This window comes from Pterocles gutturalis, unplaced genomic scaffold (genome assembly GCF_000699245.1).
Source record: "Pterocles gutturalis isolate BGI_N339 unplaced genomic scaffold, ASM69924v1 scaffold39289, whole genome shotgun sequence".
In the NCBI taxonomy this organism is placed as follows: Eukaryota; Metazoa; Chordata; class Aves; order Pterocliformes; family Pteroclidae; genus Pterocles; species Pterocles gutturalis.
Window position 1 is genome coordinate 1 of NW_010137146.1, and position 21,036 is coordinate 21,036.

The window sequence follows — 21,036 nt, forward strand, 5'->3', positions numbered from 1 at the left end:
GCAGCCTGGCCCGTCCCTGCGGCCGGGTGTGGTAGAGCCCCCGCCCCTCACGGCCGTGTTCCTCCGAATTACCGGGCCTCCTCAGCAAGGGGTGCTCCCAGCGTGGGCTGTCCCCTCTCCCCAGTCTGCCGCAGCTCTTCTAGAAACATGCTGGTGATGCAGTAGGCTTTAATCCAACAGGATTGAGAATCCTATTTGTCAGATCATGTGCTCAAATAACACTTCCTAAAAAACTGTAATCAGACAACTGCTTGTCTTTTAGATTTCTATTGACTTGGCATGTTGGTGATGCAGTTTCCATTTTGGAATAGAGGCAAGTTGATCTCTAAAGATCTAAAAACTAAAGATCTAAAAACTAAGATATAAACTCAAAAGTTCAGAAAGCGTTGTAGCAATAAAACACTTATACGAAGGAAAAATAACAGTGCTTGCAGTATTTGACTACAGATTGCTTAATTTGTAGCAATGTCTTGAAATACTGCTGCTCACAAATAGTGCAGGAAGACCTGGAAAGCAAGATTGAAATAATTTACTCTTTTGTAGGTGTTTCAATATGTTTATTAAATTCCCACTGATTGATGTTGGTATTGGGCAGATGAGGGCTCTGGCATCTAACATTGAAGTCCTGGAGATTACCTGCTGTTATAGAAATGGTCTGTTTGACAGTGTCTGTAAAAATGCCCTTCATGTTACAGATTCGTAACAAACACGAGGGGATCTAGCCTACGTGTGAGAGACATTTGTGAGGTCTCAAAGAGCATTTGTTAGCTATAATAGGGTACAGTCATTCTGATTTTTTTTTCCTATAAATTCTTTCTGACCTCAGAACTTTCTGATTCAGGGTTATTACTGCTCCATTTTGTTCCTGGGATTTTATTGCGTGTTCTTCATGTTGCATTTTGACCAAATTTCCCATACACTTGCCAGGACTTTCAGTTACAATACATCAAGTCATGTATTCAATCAACTTTAGTAAGTTGTATGAGAGAGTGAGTATTCCTTGAAATGCTGTGGCAGTATCCACAGCTTCATGGTCTGTAGGCAAATGGCTGAAGATCAGCATCTCTGACTTTTCTCAGTTTCTTGTCAGATTTAGAATTCTTAAATGAAACTTCAACATCTTCCAAAAAAAGTGAACTTTCTGTATGAAAAATAAGGCTTTGCAATACCCATGTGGGAGTAGTGTCTGGAGCTAAATAACTCAGCACCACATCTGTGAGATATGGCTCATGGCAGGAGCTAGAAATAAGCTCATTGAGGAATATCAGCCAGTAATTAGAGTTGAAGTATGGCAGTGCTACTAAAAATTCAGGTGGTTTATATTCTTCTGTCCCCGCCCCTGTCCTCTAAGAAGGTTTATAAGCTCAGCACTAATTCAGAAAATGCAGATGTACTCCCTCATCTGACAGAGGGGCAGCGGGCACCGCAGTGCTTGTGGGAGGTCAGCAAGTGGGAGCAGCCTGTGGTGTGGTGCAAAGCAGCATGGTGCAGCTGATCAGCAGCTGCTTCTTGAGGCACTGGTTGAATTTATCAAGTCACTGTGAAAAGTGGCGTCACCTTAGTTGCTTTTTTCCATGGCAGCAATGTCAAAGGGCTGCCTGCAGAGCTGGCTGCAACTTTTGCCTCCAGGAGCTGATGTGAAGAGAAGGTGTGGGATTTGTTTTCCCCCTGTGTCAGGCTAGTGTGACTCAGCTCCAGGTGTTTGTACCTCTGCACTTGAGAACACTTGTTTTAAGATGCACTGCAAAGCACGGGGAAACGAGAACTAGCAGATGTTATGAAGGGGAAGAGGAAGACACATCAAAGGAGGATGGAAGATTTGTTTGTCCTGCCTTCTTCCCTCATGAGCAAAAAAAAAGGAAAATGGCCAATGTTTGTTTTTACTGTGCGTATCTAAATTGGTTCTGTACCATAACGTGGGCTGACTCAGTGCACAAAAGCCACATTTCATCCTCAGCTGTGTGTGTTGATTGTGCAGCGAGTTACACGTTTCAGATTCTGTCTCTGCTGCTGCCATCAGCAAAGCTTTGCAAGAGCCACTTTAACTAAATCTACAAAGCAAGCTTGCCACCCATAGCTTGCCTAACTTGCAGGCATTTTTGTCGCCTGATGTGGTGTTGAGCTTCCTGAAGCTTTGTATATTGCGAATTGCTAATGAGGAGGTTTATCATTGAGACTCATATCTGCCTGGGCTTCCTTCCTTCTCCCACCCCAGTGGTGGGAGAAGAGACAGGGCTTTGTACCTCTAGCCTCGCATGCAGGGCCACAGCCTTACCCCAGCTGCATTTGTCACACCCAGTTAAGTAACACAGCTTGTGGACAAGGGTCTCACTTGCTGCCTGCACCCTCTGCTCTATATTGCTTTGCAGCTCCAAACTGCAATGAACCTGGTCATCAGCGTGCACAAAAAGAGCCTTCGTGCAGCCAGGATGCTGGAAGTTGAGCTCTTCTTTTTCTCTTCTGTGCCTCTCTCCCTTTCCCCAGTCATCCTCGGAAGACAGCTCGAAAAGTACCAGATGGCTTTTTTTTTTTTTTTTTTTTTTTAATCACAGAATGTTAGAGATTGGAAGGGACCTCGAAAGATCATCTAGTCCAATCCCCCTGCCGGAGCAGGAACACCTAGATCAGATCACACAGGAACGCATCCAGGTGGGCTTTGAATGTCTCCAGAGAAGGAGACTCCACAACCTCTCTGGGCAGCCTGTGAGTTGTTGTCCAGCATGGCCCTTTCCAGTAAGGCAGTGAAGTGCTGCTGGTTTAGGTTGTGGGAAATCAGTGGGGATTTTACTGAGTGGAGAGATGGGAGAGAAATTTCTCATCTCGCCAGGAAGGATTGTCACTAAGGTGGGCAGGCCGAGTGTCATGGGGCATTTCTGGGTGTGAATGATTTCTGGAGTGAACTTAGCCTAGGTCAGCTGCCTGCTTTTCATGTTTTGGGGTAAATGCAAGAAGCAGCCTCTTGTTTGTAATTCCATGGCCCAAATGTTCCCCTGGTACGGGGTTCTTGCAGTTAGGCTTACATTTCATAAGCAGCGCCGTCCTGCTGGTGTTTTGTCTGCTCTGGGAACGCTCATGCTGGCAGGGCTCCCCAGGAACCAGAGAAACGCTCGTTTTCTGAGTCCTCCTTGGGCTTGGGCAGGCACAGAAGTAGTTCCAGGTGCCTTGAGAATTACTTAATTAAACAGGCAGTTAATAGGTAAGATTAGGCAGTCAGCTAGATTCAAGGTTTACCAACCTAAATTAGGAATCCCAAAACATCTGTACTTGGTCATAGGTAAAACCAGCCCAGCCTCATGTTTTGTCATTCACCATGGCTTTTGCCTTATAGCTGTGAAAGGACCAAATAAACATAGCATGGGATTTCCAAGTCTAGTTGTACAATTTTTTTATGGCTTACATTTTCAGAAGTGTCTGTGTCAGAAGTGTTAGCTCTGAATAGATGTATATAGTGCCATTACGGTGCTTTCCATTGTGTCATATCATCTCTACTTCCCCTTCTCTGGGTGCTCGTTTCTTTATTTCTTTTTGGGCTCTCGTTGTTTGAGTTCTCAGAGAATGGAGATTATGAGGCTTATGCAGGTTGTGCATGGAGTACCTGAATTAACCTATAGTATGAGTTTATCTTTATGGTGGAGGTAGTTAACGAGAAAGTTGATGGCTTGTCAGCAAACTGAAGCTAGGTTGTTTTGGTTTTTTTTGCATTTTACTGATACATTCCTGTCTGCTGTCAGACTATGGATCTAGATAGACAGTAATCTGATCATTATTCTTGTTTTCATATTGCAAATCAAGTTTGATAGTTATTTAAAGAAATACAGAACTCTTGAATAGCATTACTAAAAAAGGAGGCAGCTTTTCCAAGGAAGGAAAAACTTTTGGACTCATGGTAGTTTCAAAAAACTGACAGGAGTCAACTACTGTTCTGATCCCACCTCTTACTCTACCAACCTGATGAAAGATTGGGTGGCAGCCCCAAAGTCTGTACTTGCAGAGGTTGAGAATGACTATGCGAGGGCACGCAGAGGCAGTGCAGGGCCATCCACGGTAGTAATACTCAAGTGCCACTTCAGTGTCTCGCAGGTGCAGGGCACTATGTTCATGCTGTCGGTTGGTTGTTGAATTGCTAAGATGGGAGTCAGGGCTAAAACTGAGTAGAAAAGTGCTACTTAGAAGGGCGGAAGCTTTGAAGGTGCTTAGACCTAGGGTGGGTTTTGCTTTAAAACATTTGCTCTTTGATCAGTATTTATTCATGAATCTTGATATGTAGGTGACCTGTGGTGACCTGGGTTCTGCACACGGGAGGCACAGGGTTCTTTTGGATCTCAGTGAGAAAGGCACAACAGCACATGGTGTAATAACATTGCCATCTTAATGAGGTAGAATGAAAAGAGGAATATAGACAGTGAGTACGTCTCATGTCCCATCAGGTGCTGGGAACCCTGCTTTCGTGCAGCATTGGACAGACCCCAGATGGATTCCCACAGCAGGTGGTGCAGATCCTGTCCCTGGGGAGGCTCAGTCTCCTCCCGCACCATGGTGCCTTTTGTCTTGTGTAAGGAACAAACCCACCCATCTCCTCCTGACAGGCAGGAGTGTCCGGTCCTCTCTGTCATGATGTTCACCAGAGTGCAGCACTGGCGGGCACTGGGCATTCCAGCACATCCCTGTACAGTGCTGCATATGTGGGGTTACACAACAGTTGCTTGTGCTAACGTACCGGCTTCGCAAGCCTGAAGTAGGAGGCCCAGCAGCAGGGATGGCTTGCCCAAGAACGCTGACTGCTTGAATGCCATGTCTTCTGCAAGGCTCCAAATACAACCTGGAAGAGAGCAGGGCTGCAGCAGGGCTTCGATATTGAAACTAGTTAGTGGGACAGAATGAACAGTAAGAACTAAAATACTCAAAGGGGAGGGAATGTGGAGCTCTGTAAAAAAGCACGACAAAGGCGTTTCACAAGGATAAAGTGAACTGAAAGATTTGGGAGGGAGAGCAGAAACCAATGTGTTGGAGATTTGAACAAAACTACAAAATAACTGCATAAAATTCCTCAAGTAGGGGTGTTGAAATGAGTTGTAAGAAAGGTTTGTGCAAACTGGAGGAGCTGAGTGTCTTGAACATGTACATCACAGGTTAAAAGGATTCAATACTGGTGAAATAATTTTGTTTGTTAGGTGAGCAGATACAGAAAAAAAGATACTGAAAGCATGAAGGGGAAAGAAAGAAAAGTGGCTAATTTGTAGATAGTTTGATGAAAAAAATATTAAAATAAGCATAGGAAATAAATAGTTTGATTATATTGGGCTTGTCTGGCATTTTGTGATACTCTGAAGAGAAGTAAAAGCTTGATATGACTAACGGGGTGCCCTGATTTGTGGACTTTCACCACTGAACTGCAAGAACTTTCCAGTTCCTTTGGTTTAGGATTTTTGGCAGATTACTGTTGAGGAGTCATAGCTGTATAGACTGGCAGGGGGCAAGTAGTGCTAATTTTCCCAATGTACAACTCATTAAAGCAAAATGCTACTACTATAGCTGAGATTTTTTTTTCAAGTTTTCAGGAAAAATCATAGAAGAAATTTTAAGGCCAGCTGGCACTGCTGTGATGGCCTGAATCCTGAATGCTGTTTGTAGCCACAGAGGGGTGCTGTTTATCTAAATAGTAGGACTCTTCACTGTGCAGAGAGAGGAAATGACATTACTCAAATTTATTGAGTTCGGGGAAGTGTTTTGCAGTTTGTCGATTTAATCAGAATTCCTGAAAGCCTACCAGGATCTTTCTTCCCGTGGGTTAGTATTGCTCTATAGATCACATCAGTGACTTTTCACAAGAAGGCTCAATTTAAAAACAAAGCAGCACAAATACTGTCCATTTTCTCAAGCTCTCTGGTGATGAACCTGCTGACTTCAGTAATATTAAGTTTTAATTGTTCTAATAACTGCATCATATGGATTTTTGCATGCAGTCGATCGATGCAAGGGCACTAAGTCAGCACACAATGCACCTCATTCTCATTCCACATTCCTGGAACCTTGGGTTCAGCTCACAGCCAGTGCCCAGGTCCCACATTTGCACATCTGAAATTAAGCTTGGCATAACCGTGAGACATTCTGTGTGCCACTTGTTGTAGCATGGATGTTTGCTTCTTGTTCGAGCTGTGATGAGTTTACCCTTTTGGAGCATTTATTTGGACTGTTGAATTCAGCTGCTTCAAAGAAAGGAACCCTCACGTGTACATGAAATCTGAATTTGTCACTAACTTTCTAAATGTAGCTGAACTGTTTTATTCCTTGCGACTTTTTTCTGCCCCTCAGTATTTCAAAGTACTAAGGTACTCCATTCTGCCATGGCCTTTGCTTAGTCTAACTGAAGCATTAAGGCATTATTGTTTTCTTAAGCTCTGTTGATTTTTACACCCCACCCCTGCCTTGACTTGGAGGCTGAGTCTTCAGCCACAGAACAGAATTTGACAGGCAGGCGAATGTGAGCAAGGTTTGGCAGTTAGACCTGCATCAGAAGCTCATAGGAAGAAATTTCTGTGTTGCTGGTTTGGAACAAGACGTAAGTGAATATTCCTTGAAATTACTGCTGTCCAAAAAGATTCCTAGTTTATACAGCACAACAGGAATTTCCCTGTGAACCATAAGCTGAGTCATACCCATTTAATGTAGAACGTTGCATAGTTTTTTGTGACATCCTTCTTCATTGAGCCTTCCTTCCTAGCTTCTGTTGTCTTCTACATTGCTGTAAAGCAGCTTAACATCCTCCTTCCAGGGTGTATTGTCTTCCCTGACAATAACACCAGAATGGGCCAGTGAGTGATACTGGGGGAGGCAGAAGCTGCTCCAGGTGCTCACTTTCCTGGTACTCTTGCTTCCTAGCAAGTTCCTTGTAACTAAGCCAAAGCAGCACAAGTGACTTCATCCTGCCATGGACCCATACCAAAACCGCCCAGGAAACTTTCCAGAATAGCTTTTTTTTTTTTTTTTTCCCCTCTTTCCTCTTGAGAATATTTTATTAGCCCCCAAATTATAAAACAGACAGCCTGTACCTTCTTCCTAGAGGTATCTCTCCCTCTCCCCCTGCGCCCTCTCCAGCCAATACCTTTTGTCTCTTGTAGGATGCCAGACTTCAGATCTCCTGTCTTGTTTTAGGGCGAGTAATTGAACAGTGATTTTTTTTTTCTTTTTTTTTTTTCACAGCTTGCAGGAGAGTCTGGCTTGGACTCCAGGACAGTCTGTTTGCTTCACCTCCTGTAAGTACTCTCTTCCATGTATCCCATGTGAATCCTGGTATCACAGTGCTAGAAGGTCCCACTCCCTGCTGCTGCTCAAGGACTACTTGAGTGTTACCCTGTAAAAATTCAGGAGATACTGAGCGTACCCCCTTGACAATCCCATATTATTCAGTGTTAATGACAGTCTGACTCAAACATTTGCTCACAGTAGGCAGATAGAGAGTGAAGTTAGGTCTCAGATACAGGGTCGTTCCTGAAGGACCACTATTTGGAGATACTAGCTGGACAAAAACACATCAGGGGGGTTTCCTTAGGAAGTGGCCATGAGAATCTTTCTTCACACTTACTTCTGTCCACTTTCTGCATTTTTCTTGGTACAATGTAATCTGCTGTTTAAGGTCAGCTGATCCAACAGATGTTTTGGATCTGAGCAGCTACCTTTACACCTTTCAGGTAAAACAAAAAAAATTTTGTTCAGGACAGTTCTCATGTTCCAGCAAATATAGTGATATTAGGGTTTTCACTGCTTGTTAAACTCTCAGTTTTTATTAGTCCTCCAGAATTTAGGCTAGTGCTTCACCGTATTGGCTCTGGCAGATACTGTGGCTTTGCTTTCGAGTTGATTTCTTCTTTGCTATATATATAAAAAAAAGTCATGCTCCACTTGCTGCTGGATCCCACAACATCTAAGTAGCAAACTAGTAGTAGTAAGTATGGTTAGCAGTTGTGTTCAGAGGGCTGCTGAAGAGCGAGCTGATCAGTCATCCTGAAGACAGCTTTAGTATTTTTGTGACTAAAGCACCGGTTGAACAAAAAGTCCATCCTTGACTGGTGTTAGATGAAAACAGGCACTGGGCAAAAGAGTCAGTTTTGAAGCAGAACTTGTTTAAAATGAGGTGACTGAATGCTCTTCCAGTTGCAGCAACCATACAGTAGAAGCTGGGTTATTTCCAATCCCAGCATGTAGTTCTCTTCTAATGAACTGACTCATTGTGAGCTGAAGGCGTCATTGCTTCATGAGGCCAGAACACTGAAGCTCAGAAAACTTGCTCATAATTACAAGTTGGGAAAATGGACAAGGCACAGTCAAAGCTGTATTTAGTGTAAAACATCACTCCAGGTGAAACAGTTTCAGTGAGAGATAGCTTCTTACCCCATGAAGGTGAAACACTTGTGCACCTTTAATTTTACCTCTCATTGGGTTGGACAGACAGTTCATGGTCAGCTGGACTGCAGTGGAAGACTTCAGTATGATTTGACCGTGGTGCTCCAGTGTTGAGAATCTGCTGTTTACACACATTCTGCATCCTACATTGTCTTAGAATTTTCCCGTTTGGTATTTCTCTTGCAGGGCTGTGGTCAAGTTATGGTGCATACTGCTGCTGACAGAGCCGTGGCCAGGGCTAGGCCCAGACCTGTTCATTGGTATGTTGGTTCATTCCAAGGGTCTGTATATGTGAAACAAACACTGTCCTTTGTCTGGAATTTTGTATCCTGTTCTGATAGTCTTTTAAAAAAATCTCTAATGCCTTTCAAGAACTTTTTGAAATAGAGCTCATGCTAATTAAACTGATTGCACATGTTAGGGCCATACTTACCTACTTCAGGCTTTCTGATTTTTCTAATAGGCCAGAAGCTTTCATGCTTTTAAAGTCTATTGGTTAGAGTTGGCAGAACAGAACTGCCCATTTGGAGCACCAAAATAATTACCAGAATTAACAGCAATTATTTATCTTCCTTGCTGGCAACTTTGTATTCCCAGTAGCTTCCAGGTCGGGAAGAGAAGAGCTGATCCATGGTAGTTTGGCCCTGATGCCATTCTGAATAAATGTTTTAAATTATCGGAAGGGCTGTGAGCTCCCTGGTTTCCAGGACGGCTTGTCTTCCAAGCACTTTAAGGTGTTTTTTTTCCTGTGGTCTTTTTACTCAAGATGGAACTTCCCTCATGGTCTGACCTTCAGTCTTGTTCATTCGGCTTTTGAAAACACAGTCCACTCTTGCTTCTGAGCTTTTGTCCTTACTTCTTTTATCTTAAGTTGTCCTTCAAGCAGGCTGCAACATTTTCAACCCCATCTATATTTCCATAGAAGACTTTACACATGCTTTGCCAAAAACTAATTTTTCTTTTTTTTTTTTTTTAACCTCATCATAAGACGTTTGTCCTCTCTGTTATTCTGTGATGTTTGTGGATACTTTGGGCTCATCACTTCACCTCGTTTGCAGCAATTTTAAAAGTGTTTTCAATGCATGTAAAGAATGACTATACCATAAGTGATAGGACAAGAGGAAATGGCCTCAAGTTGTGCCAGGGGAGGTTTAGGCTCGATATTAGGAAAAATTTCTTCATGGAAACAGTGATCAGGCATTGGAACAGGCTGCCCAGGGAAGTGGTGGAGTCACCATCCCTGGAGGTGTTCAAGAAACGTGTAGATGTGGTGCTTAGGGACATGGTTTAGTGAGTTAGGTGGTGTGGGTTGACGGCTGGACATGATGATCCTTGAGCTCTTTTTCCAACCTTAATGATTCTATGATAAAAACTAGCAAGTAGGCACCTCAGGGAGAAGGCAGCAAAACCTATGTCACACACAGCAGTTTCCTTAGAAATACCTAACTTTTGCCCAGATTTTATTTCACCTCAATTCTGTCAATTACAATTAGGACTTCTTTTTAACGCAGCTCTTTCACTGTCTTTAGGCAGAACAGAGTGAAGGTGCCCTCCAAACTAACTTCCGAGTAGAGGGAAGGAAGATAGGACACTCAGAAGTACAAAGTCTTTAGGCCTAGGACATTTTCCTTATAAATTTGGGGAGGATGTGCTTTTTCCTCTCTTATGAAAATGAAAGGTGTGTCAAAGATCTTGATAGTTCAGGTTGTTTCACCCCTGGAACTTAAGTAATATTTAATTAGTGCTCAAGAGGAAACTCTTCAAAAGCAAGAACTGAGAATATTCTAAAGGTAGGAAAGATTATTTGCATTACCACAAGGGAATGGCTTACGTTTTTGGGGAAAAAGTCTAAATTACTTGTCTTGTTCAAAGGGAAATGTTTTTAAAGCAAAAAAAATTTTCCTGTCCGCAAAACTGCTTAAGCCACTAAGGACTATCAGTATCTCAGCATTTGTTTCTGCTTCTGTATTCCACAGAATCAATTCTAATATAAACACCTGCTGGGAAGAAGAGGTGGCACATTACTTTAAGCAGTTCCTTTCACCTTGAAGTTACTGCTAGTTATCTTCCCAAGTTTCATTTACAGAGAAACAAGCCCTGGCATGTCAGGAGCTCAACTACTTATTCTTTATTTTGCATGCAGTTCAAGACTTGTTTGCCCAGTTACTGAGAAGGAAATCACATCCAAATCCAAGCTGAACATTTCATGACCTTGCATGGTTCTAGAAACACCCAAATTTCAAGAACAAAAGAGTTCCAGCAGGTTTCTGTTTCAGAGATCTGTATCTTGAAGCTTCTGCTGGTGGCAGCAAGAAGACAGGAATCTGACAGTTGCAGAGATTTTGTTTACATAATGTGAGCTGGAAAAGTGGTCACTTAGTCTCAATTATTTATTTAACCCTCATATTTTGTTGCATATAATATTCCTGGTAGGATAAAGGTTTTAACTACGGTATAGAGTTCTTACTCTTTTAAAGGGTGGATTCTGATAAAAATCTGCTGCTGTAAGTTTTAAGCAGCGCCACCGAGTCATAAGTAAATTTATGTTGCTATTATCTAGTAATGCTTTCTTGTAATGGAAGGCTTAATTTTTTACCTGGCTTTAGCTCAGATGAATATATGTAGGCAATGGGGCTTGCCTTGCTGTTAATGAAGGGAAACAGGCACCTTAGAGACAGATAAATCATATCTAAAAATAGTAAAGTTCTTGTTCTGACCTAGCCAAGAACAGTGTTACAAAGGTATGGGCATAGCATAAACAGCAGCAGCTGCTACTATGCCTTGGAAACTTATAACAGTGTAGACATTTTACCATCCAGCAAATTTTTGAGTGGGTGGCACTGGGTAACTGAAAACAATCTCTAATTCTCCCCTGCTATACAAACCCATGCTGCTGAGAAGCCAGGTTTCATCTGCAGTGAAGTTTCTGTTAATGTAGGCCCTACCTGCAGTAGATTTTAGCCTGAAGGCTACCACTGCCAAGTGGATTCATGCACGCACAAGTTCAGAAAATGCCAAGAGAACAGAATTGCAGCAGACCGATCTTGAAAAAAGCAGTATTTATTTTAAAGTACAACCCAAAGTTGTATCTGTAAGAAATGCACAAGGTATCTTGTTTCTTCCACAAGTCTTGGCTGTGTGCATTTCAGTTCAACTTAAAAATGCATTCAGGTTTACAAATGTACAAACAGCACAGAAAGTGTATTACAGTCTCAACAGAATGCTCTTACATTCAGCCATTTTGCTCTTAAGGTTTTGTGTTGGTTTTGTTGTTTTTTTTTTGTTTTTGTTTTTTTTTTACATTCTTAGAACCTGTGTTAACAAAAGACAGCCTTATTTTAAAAAAATACTCTGCATTTTAGCACAAAGTGCCTTTTGATTTTAAATTAGAACTTGGAGGATAATACTGGAAAAAAAAAATTTAAAACCCAAGCCGGTACTTTTCATAAAAGTATTGCATGCCATGACCATTTTATAGATCAAATTGTTTCCTAAATAAAGATGGCAGATGGTAAAATATGAAACCAGTGAAATTGTCTGGATCTACAGGCTTCAGCTGTAGTTGGGATTTGGGACCACATCCAGACTTTTTCAAGCTTATCTGCAATCTCACACTACCATATTGCAGGACAGACTTTAAAAAGGAGCAAGTGATAAAAGCATGACTGATGGAGGAAAAAGGGGCAGGGGTGGGGACCAATGACCAGCAACAGCCTGAAAATGATGCTTCAAAAATTTGTATTCAGAATTGTATCATGACCTGGATAAGAGTTCTTTCCTTTTGCTTAACTTCAGTTTTCATGAGGATAGTGTGAATTAGACCAAGGATCTGAACTTCTTCTTCCAATTGTTGGGCTCCAGATTCTCCAAGGATTGTAGGTCTGTCCCATGTCTTCAGCAAGCAGTGGGCGGAGGAGGAGCAGCAGAGGAGTTTTCACTACCCATGAGATCGATGCCTGACAACGCGTTTGTTGGAGTGGTGAAGGGAAGACCACTGTTGAGGTTACTTGACCAAATGGAACTGCTAAACGGAGTGGTGGACCACAGACCACTTGGGTTGCCAAGGATTGACTGCAGTAAAGATAGAGCCAGGTAAGCAGTGCGGCAACATCTATTATCACCTTGTTTACAGCCCCCTGAAAGAAAAGTATCTAAGAAGCAGAAAGCCTGCTGTGGAACCCCTTCCGTCCTCCCCTGCAACATGGAGTTTTGAACTCCTTTTACGAGAGCTTGCCCAGAAGAACCACACTACTAATGGTCACTGAACGCATCTGGTAACTGAATGGGCTGCAGAGTGCAATTACATTACAGGCTTTTAAGCTTATACATCCCCATACCATTACTAGTATTCAGACTTTAACACACAAGGGCCAAAAAGCTCAAGCTTAATTTAACTAGCTAGAATGAGGTAAATAAACATGGTTCAAATCTCAAAAAAACCAACAAAATATAACTTGTAATGGAAGGTAGCAGCTAAGTCTATTCTTTGATCCTTTTTTGGCTGTTTGCAAACTTATCTCTTTGTATTCAGACATATCTGTTATAAATTGTACATTTTGGATGAACCTACCTGTGTTCAGCCCCACTGTACCTCACTGTATTCCCAGTATATACATTTTCCCCCATCCAGAACTCCTCTAGATGAAGGGAGAGGGGATTTCAGAATTGGCCATTTGTCATGGAGTTCCAATAAGTCTCTCCTGGCTCAAGACATCTGGGAGTCTCTGACAAATGGTCATGGTGCAGATGCAGGCGTGCTGCAACACGTCACAAACGCATTTGGGATGCATAGGACAGGTACAGCAAGCCTAGAGAACACATGCAGAAATGAACACGCCCCAGGTTTTGTCAACTGTTTTATTAAAGCCCAAACAGTAGCAAGCAACAAGCAGAGGAATCTAACCCATGGTGTGGTGGAAATTGATACCCGGAAGCAGCCAGAGATGGAGATGAGAAAGGTTAGCATAACTTTCATGCTAATATTAGCACAGAAGCTGCTACATTTAGGCTTAATACACTACCTACCTCAGCACCAATAGATTTAATGTACATAGGCTGTAAATTCAATTTGCAAATATACAGTAAACTTGATACATCCAAAAGGCAGTGGAATTGTTGAGTATGTGCTGTAAGGTACAAACATCCTTATGTCTGGATTTACTGGGTGGAGATAGGGCATCCCTTCCCAAGATCTCAGCCCTCAGATAATGCACACTAAAGGTTAACCAGTATCAGTGTACTCTGGATCTGAAGATTAAAATAAAAATCCCTTTAGAAATGTAAACAAGGTAAACTCTGAAAATGTCTTCATTTCAGGCTTTTCTTTTCTCCCCTGGAATGAAGAAGATCTGCTCAGTCTAATCATACCTGAAATTGGATGGACACTAACACATTGCCAAAGGGTCCTCAAAGAATTTGATACTGAGGGTTGGACAGGAGTTGAGCACACTCAGGGGTTAACCAGGCCAACGTCGTTAGGACTCTCCAATGTCACTTAGAGTTGAACCACACTAGGGTCACAGTTTATTACTGTTATATGACTAAATGGTTCTATTTAAGCTATACAAGCATTAGACTACTAAGCCTACAGCAGGAAACATTCTGCTGCTCAGACACCATCCCTAACACACTAACAGTCCACTCTGTTTTGTCCTGTGGGCAAGAGCCAGGAAGTATTCCTACATGTCCCAAAAGTGTTTGGGACAGCCTGACAGAAAGGCAATTGCTGATAAAGTAGAAGCAAACAGGAAAGCAGTGGCAGAGAAGAATACCTTGGATTAGACTGCTACTCCCTTTCAAGGCTGGCAGAGGGAAGTACAAGTGGCCGTCAGTCAGAATGACACACAGGGAAATGGAGGAAAGAGGAGTAAGGGGCTGTGGTTAGAAAGAAACATGGGCAGAAGTACCGGCAATGCAGCAAGGCCTGAGGAGAGGCTGCACCCAGAAATCAAATGCTACTTAGTACAAAGCAAAGAGCTTTCCCATTTTATGTGTAACGAGCAATAAGGAAGGAGAATGATCAAAATCAACAGCCCAGACACCTTCCCAGAAAAGAGGGTAACACAGAAGCCACTATGGAAGTGCTGTTTGCAAGAACAGCTTTGGCTCTTGTGCCAGATGAGAGAAAAGAACAGGACCCTGGCCCGATATCTGCTCTCTTATCTAGCACTCAGAGCAAGGAGGTTCAGTGGCAGGAAGAGCCAATATGAAAGTTCTGGCTCGCTGCCAGCACTTGAAAAAATCTCTATAATTAAAAAGGCTTTGAACATTTCAGGCTGTTTGCTGTTGCTTGTTTATTAAGTGATCTTCTCCTTGAATAAGCTCCTAAAGTGCCTTTTTTTTTCCCCCAAAAAAACCCAGAAGTATTTAAAGGGAGAAACTGGCAATTCTTCTGTACCATTTGTCTGGCTGCCGTCTCAATGCTTCCTGAAGCACACTTACTGGTATTTTTCAGAAGTGGCCAGGAAATAGGTTAGGAGATAGAGAGATTGTTCTGGTTGTCCTAAATCCCTCCATATATCAAATGCTGAGAAATCTGCTTTCCATGTGACCAAAAAGCAGAAATCTCTCCTTACATAGTTTTAGTGAGGTTACAGCTACAGTTGTAACCGCATGACAAGGGCGGATCAGTGAGTGTGTGTCTATAAGAAGCTGTGTGACCTTCTTCCCTGCCCCCCACCTTTCTCCACTCCATCTGAATTGCTACCAGGTGAAGAAGTAAACACTGCTTCTTACTCACTACAAAAACATTTTCAGAAGACAAGATGAAGAACGATTTCAGCTGGCACTGAAGACAGCTGTTGTGGTGTAAGTTTTATTCTGACAGGCACAAGGATGAGGGAGCAGTGCTACAATCTGTGTAAGAGTTGTTTCTTCTTCCTTGGCTATACTCAAGTGCTCCATGAAAATTAGTAGCCAGTTTAAAGGCTTCACCTTACACTCAGTACTTTTGTGTTTTTTCTAAGCTGAAACTAATACATTTGAAGTCTTTTAGATAAATTTTTTTTTTGACCTTTAGTTAATTTACAAGTAGGTGCAACACTGGATTCAGGAAGCAGAATCTAAGTCTGAAAGTTATCATATTGGCTGCTTTGCAACTGTCCATCAAACTGGAAGTGACAGAGGTAGTGTCCAGCCCTGGCACAGCAGCAGAATGGCTGTTTCCACAATCCTGAAGCACATGGGAAAAGAACACACTTTTGTAACTGCTGCAAGATGCTCTCGTGAGAAATATTTTTATGTGAAGAAATTTACATGGATTCATCATCCTCAAGTGAGCGGACTAATCACTCTGTTGAACAGCTATGTCAGCTTAACTACACTGAATGATGAATATGTGTAGCTTCCCTTTTCTTTTATTCTTCAGTTGAGTTTTTTAATCCAAATTTAAAAATCCTCGAAATAAAATCAGATGGCAGATACAGAACAGGTTGGTACGATAATAAAACACTGCTTTTGGACTGAATACTTACTGCAGTTGTATGAGTTGGGGAACTTGAGCTTGTTGGCCAGGAGGGTACGGAGTCTGTAGCTGAAGGATCCCAGATGGATGATGGAACGTTATTGAATTCACTCCAGTTTCTCTGAACATCCTGCCCGTAAGCAGATCGAGCTAAACCAAGTTTGCTAAAAACCTCTAAAAATAAAATGAAATAAAACTGAGTACATTACTCTTCCTCTGTTTCCAAGAACTACAGCAGACTAATACTCTTCACAGTTATTTCCCATACTTTTCTAGCAAGCCCTGCTGCAGTGCAAGAACAGAGATTAGAAAAGGTCATACAGTAATACAGATCTCATCTCACGTGCCCTAAGCCCGTGGCTACAAATTTAGAATCATGGTTGTAGTGGGGAAAAGAGTTACACACTTACTGTGTATAATTCAATGTCACCTATGAAATTTATTTGGTTCCTGGCATTATTTACCCAAAAGCAAACAGTCAGGGAACTGGGCAGATGCACAGCAATACTGAGAGTCCTGGCAATTCCTCCTAACAAGTGAACTGCAGGTGGAGTAAGCGACCAGGCTGAGGGAGCCTCTCATAGCTGCAGCACTCTTGTGCCTTGCAGCCCTCCCCTCCCAGGTAACTCCCGGGGCAGGAGACGGCACTGGCTGTGCCCCAGCCCTGATGCCACCTCTGCTAGAGAAGGAGACGGCAGCACCAGTGCTCATTGTTTGCCTGGTCTCTGCACACAGAACTGATTTCGGGCATCTTACTGCTGTCCTGCAAAGTCTGGTGCCAAGTGTCACTGATGAAAGAACCCCACAGCAGCAGCTGCTGTTGATTGCACATACCCACCATTTTTCAGTAGACAGTGTTTTTTCAGTAGACATACAATCTATTTTCCAAAGGCCACATAAAAGTTTCCTTTGCTGATCATCTTTTGCAGACAACTTAAAAAGTACCATGCATCTCCAAACATGGTATACAAATCTACAGTAAGCATACAGAATATCCATGCTGTACGCTATAGCCTGCCTGCATCGAGGCCCACCAATAGTCACTTATGGAAAGTTTACCTAAATATTTAAGTACAGGAATTAATGTCTGGTTTTAGTATGCATCACTTCATCATGCAGCTATACAAATGCTAGAGGAAAATGCAGGAGGACAGTAACACAAGAGATGGGCCATTGCCTCATTTATAGAGCAATGCAGGTCTTAAGTGCTCAGGAAACCCCAGGCCCTGTGGCACACTTCTGAGTGTAAAACTTCAGGCGGAGGGATGGAGGGGAGGAAGACTAAGGAAAAAACAAATCTCAAGAAAGTTTTCTGAGACTGAGAAACTTCAAAACCAAGTATTTCCAGCCCAACAAACACTCTAAAGAGTTTCCACTAACTATGCCAGGGCTGAAACACAGAATACACCACCAATTTTTTAACACACTTCCCTACGTATGGGAACACTGTACTTAGACCAGTGGAATGGAGACACACCATTTCTTTACCTGTATTTGAATACAGAAGATAGAAGATATCTGAAAACAAAAACTCACCTCCAGTTAAGTTAAAAGAATGTCCAAATGCAGAGAATGAGTTGAGAGGTGTGAAGTCAGGACTGCTGGGATTGCTGATAGGACTCCACAAACCCGAACTAAATATGATGAAGTAATGGGAAAGCAACGCACAACTCATTAACACAGTACTACCGATGATGTTAACTTACTGATCTATATACAAATGTGTATGTCCATTTAACTATATATATTTTTTTTTTTTATGGTGATCAAGAGTTAGAAAATCAGCTTATTTTTGTTTTAACAAAAGATTTCAGTGACATACCATTTTCCTGTGTATGTACCCACCTTGGAGTAACACACTGCTATAGACATAATGTTCTTTAATCTGTAGACTGAGCTCCAACACAGAGAGTAGCTCTTTTGCTCAGTTTTTAAGAACATGTATAGGGTCTAAGCCATAGGACAGTTTTTTTGACAAGCAGATAAAATTTAGAACCACTCAGAAGGCATACAAACGCTCACGCTCCAGTCTGTGGGCAAGCTTCTTGAAACTACAGATGAGTAACTGGAACCACTGATAAACATTTATAAAACCAAACCAAAACCCCACCCACAAACTTTGCTCAGAAAAGCAATTCCTTTGTGTATTGAAACTTGAATTCAAGTCTCTTTCCTATTCCAGAAAGGTTGCAATGTTCATTACTTTGTACAACTGAGACAGACTTTGCACTGCCAAAACATGTCAGAAACGACAGCATGCCTTGGGGAGCCTGACTGAGCACAGCTCTGTTCTGCTCCTACTCCTAACACAAAGTGCTGTGATAGTTCTGGTCTCAGTGTTCAAACTGGGAGTGAAAGATACTGCTGTACAGCAAGATATTCTGCCTGTAAACTATTTCAAGTGACCTTGGTTCACACTTCTTAATACTGAAAGAGCCAAGTTGATTTCTCATTGTTTGGATGCATGGGCAACACAAGATTGTTGAGTTACTGGGAATAAGGAAGGGAGTCTCCATCACATCCAGAACATCCTTCTCTCTACTTCTGAGTCACTCACAAGTCCTACATTTTTTTGCAAGTTGAGAAATGCCATGCCCAGACTTATAACAACCGTTTAAAAAAAAAAAAAAAAAAAAAAAGAACCAGAATGAACTCTGTCACTACCTTCAAAATGCCATTAACAGCTTACAATCTTCTTTTCCAGGGGCCTAGGTATTTTCCTAGAGATTATAAAAATTACCTGTCAGAGCCATCACTGTCAACAACTGTGTGGGAAACGCTGATATTGCTGGAAACATCTGTCTTGCTTGGAGAAACCTTTGGTAAACCACTGCCACCTGCAAGAATATATCATATATAAAAGAAGTGAAGAAAAAACCAACCCAATATTCATGAAATACTCAGAAATATTTATAACTCTAAACTGGTTCTAGTACCTGGGCTCTTGTCATAACCTGCAGCTACAGCAGCAAAAGTGGGGTTACCATTCCTGCCTGGAAGAGAAGCTGCCTTTGCCAGCTTATGTTTGGTACCATTAGGCTGCTTGCTTTTCGTTTCACTTAAAGGAGGGGAAAGAGAAAAAGAAAAAAAAATAGTAAGGTTTTGAACTTCATCAGTTTGATAAAAAAAGCAGCAATTTAAGCTAGCATTCATTAAAATGTTAACAACAGTTCATGTAATTGCACATTTTTCCAATCTACCACGCTGTAAGAAACCCCAGAACAATTCAAATAGCATGGTAAGTAATATCTGCAAAAAAGCAGTTTCCATTGGAAGAGGAAATGGGTCTGCAAAAAAGGAGATGCACCATATGAAACTCATGGGTTCCACAAGTGTTCTGTGCTTGGGAAATCAGTAGGAGGTGCAGATTTGGACTCACTTGCTGCAGCTGCTGTTCACAATGCTGCTGTAAGTGCCTCCTCGTGGCCCAAAGGCTAAAGATGTGGGAAGAGGAGGAGGAGATGGAGAGGCGGGTGTCGGCGAAGGCTGTCGCTGTTTCAGGAAGGCATCTGCGTTCAGGGTTTGTAGAGAGAGTTTATAAAGGTTGTCCGTAGCTATAAAAAGAAACACAAAACACCTTCCTGTAGTATTTACTTTAAAACAAAGGCTACTCAAACTTTTGCTATCCTTTCTGTTCAAATTGAGGAAAAATGACAAAGACTGTTCTCAGTAATCAAAGTGGCAGCTCATTCCCTATATTCACCTATCATTATTCAGGTTTACTACCTATTTTCAGAGAGATTGTATTGCAATAAAAGCACGAAGATAAACTGATTTGTACCGAAGAAAGAACCTTTCTAAGCAAGCACTATGGAGAGGGATGAATATGTTTACATGCAACCAAGATGAATGCGATTTGCTTCCCACACAAGGGACTTAACAACGCAACCAAAAAGCTCGTAATAGTGCCCCACACTAACCACTGCATTAAGGCATTTTCAGTGTTTCCTCTCAAGGCCAAATCACATAATTAGTTTCAACTTTGGCTGCAGCAGACTTGACCAAGCAAAACCCCATCTTCTGTAGAAAACATAATTTGTTTTCGAGCGGTAATTCTTACTTCCTCAGTTTCCCCAGCAGCTTCTGAATCCTGTTTGTTACCGAAGAACTGCGGAATGGCCCATGGTCTACCCATGTGGTTTTCAAACCTCCCAAATCATACCAGATGCTATCAATATGAGGCCCACAGCAGAAAATGGGAGCACAGCTATGCAGTGAAAAAAAACCCAGGAAGATCTATAAATAGACCAAGCCTACCTACAGATATTCGTTGCAGAAGACTAATTCTGTCATCCTCTAGTGATTACTTACAGCTGCCAGCTTTGTGAAGAGGCACAGAGTCCCACTCTGGTGGTGGAGAATCCTTTTCCCCTTCTGAGCTGCTGGTGTTTCCTAGCTCCTGTCCAGAACCACTGGGGAGAAATTTTGCTAATACTGATGGCCTGTTCTCCATTAACTTACTGTTTGGACCTATTACAGCAAAAGAAGAAAAGCAAGTCTGTGGATAGCAAACTGAACAGCTTTCTTCTTACAACAGACTTAGAATTAAGCACTCAAGAGGGGTTACAAACAACTGAGTAAAACTCCCAAGGTATTTATAAAAAATAGCCTCACACTACCTCTCATTTTGGGGAGGTTTCTCGATTTAGACCCGTTCGTCAAAAGGTGCTGTGTAGGTATCTTGGATGGAAAGGTTTTGCGCTGCTTGTTTTCCAGTGGGGGAGTACAAGGCAATTCCAAGGAACTAAATGAAAAGAGATCCATTTATTTTTAAGCTCTTTGAAGTGCTGAAGAGGAGATTTTATATACATGTGTGCCATATGGTCTTACAAAAGACTGGTCTCCTGTGGCTTTCTATGTCAAACTTGTGTTCATCTTCAAAGGTATTCATAAGCAGAGTTTTATGTCTCTCCTATATGCAACTCCACCCTTCCTAGCCCTGGCTCATTTTCTACCTGCATTGCTCAACACATTTATTAGGGCTCACTCACCTTCCAGGAGGAGCTTTCATCCTGGAGCTCCAGGATTAAACCTGATTATATAGTGGCAACAAGAGATGGCAACTGCCATTTTTCTACTCTGCCCCGACACACTCTTGTTAGATCACATGCTCCCAATATGCTATTCCCCTGAATGTGCAGCATCATCTTTTAATCAATGACATGAAACTATTC

At 42.0% G+C, this 21,036-nt stretch overlaps 1 protein-coding gene across 1 annotated transcript; it reads right to left on the minus strand.

The window, feature by feature from the left end:
* Positions 1 to 11,689: 11,689 nt before the first annotated feature.
* On the minus strand, positions 11,690 to 20,602 carry LOC104468422 (transmembrane protein 131-like). The gene is made up of 8 exons (XM_010082536.1): positions 20,482 to 20,602; positions 20,174 to 20,332; positions 19,242 to 19,416; positions 18,799 to 18,920; positions 18,603 to 18,699; positions 17,399 to 17,496; positions 15,873 to 16,036; positions 11,690 to 12,471 (listed from the first exon to the last, which is right to left on the minus strand). The coding sequence occupies exons 1-8, from the start codon at positions 20,486 to 20,488 to the stop codon at positions 12,295 to 12,297; spliced, it is 999 nt and encodes a 332-aa protein (XP_010080838.1). The 5' UTR covers positions 20,489 to 20,602; the 3' UTR covers positions 11,690 to 12,294.
* Between the last annotated feature and the right edge of the window lie 434 nt (positions 20,603 to 21,036).

Coding starts and splice junctions, on each gene's coding strand:
- LOC104468422 (XM_010082536.1), bottom strand. Junction 18,921..19,241: donor GTGAACAGCAGCTGCAGCAA/GTGAGTCCAAAT, acceptor CCCTCCTTTAAG/TGAAACGAAAAGCAAGCAGC. Junction 16,037..17,398: donor TTCTTTTAACTTAACTGGAG/GTGAGTTTTTGT, acceptor TTTTATTTTTAG/AGGTTTTTAGCAAACTTGGT.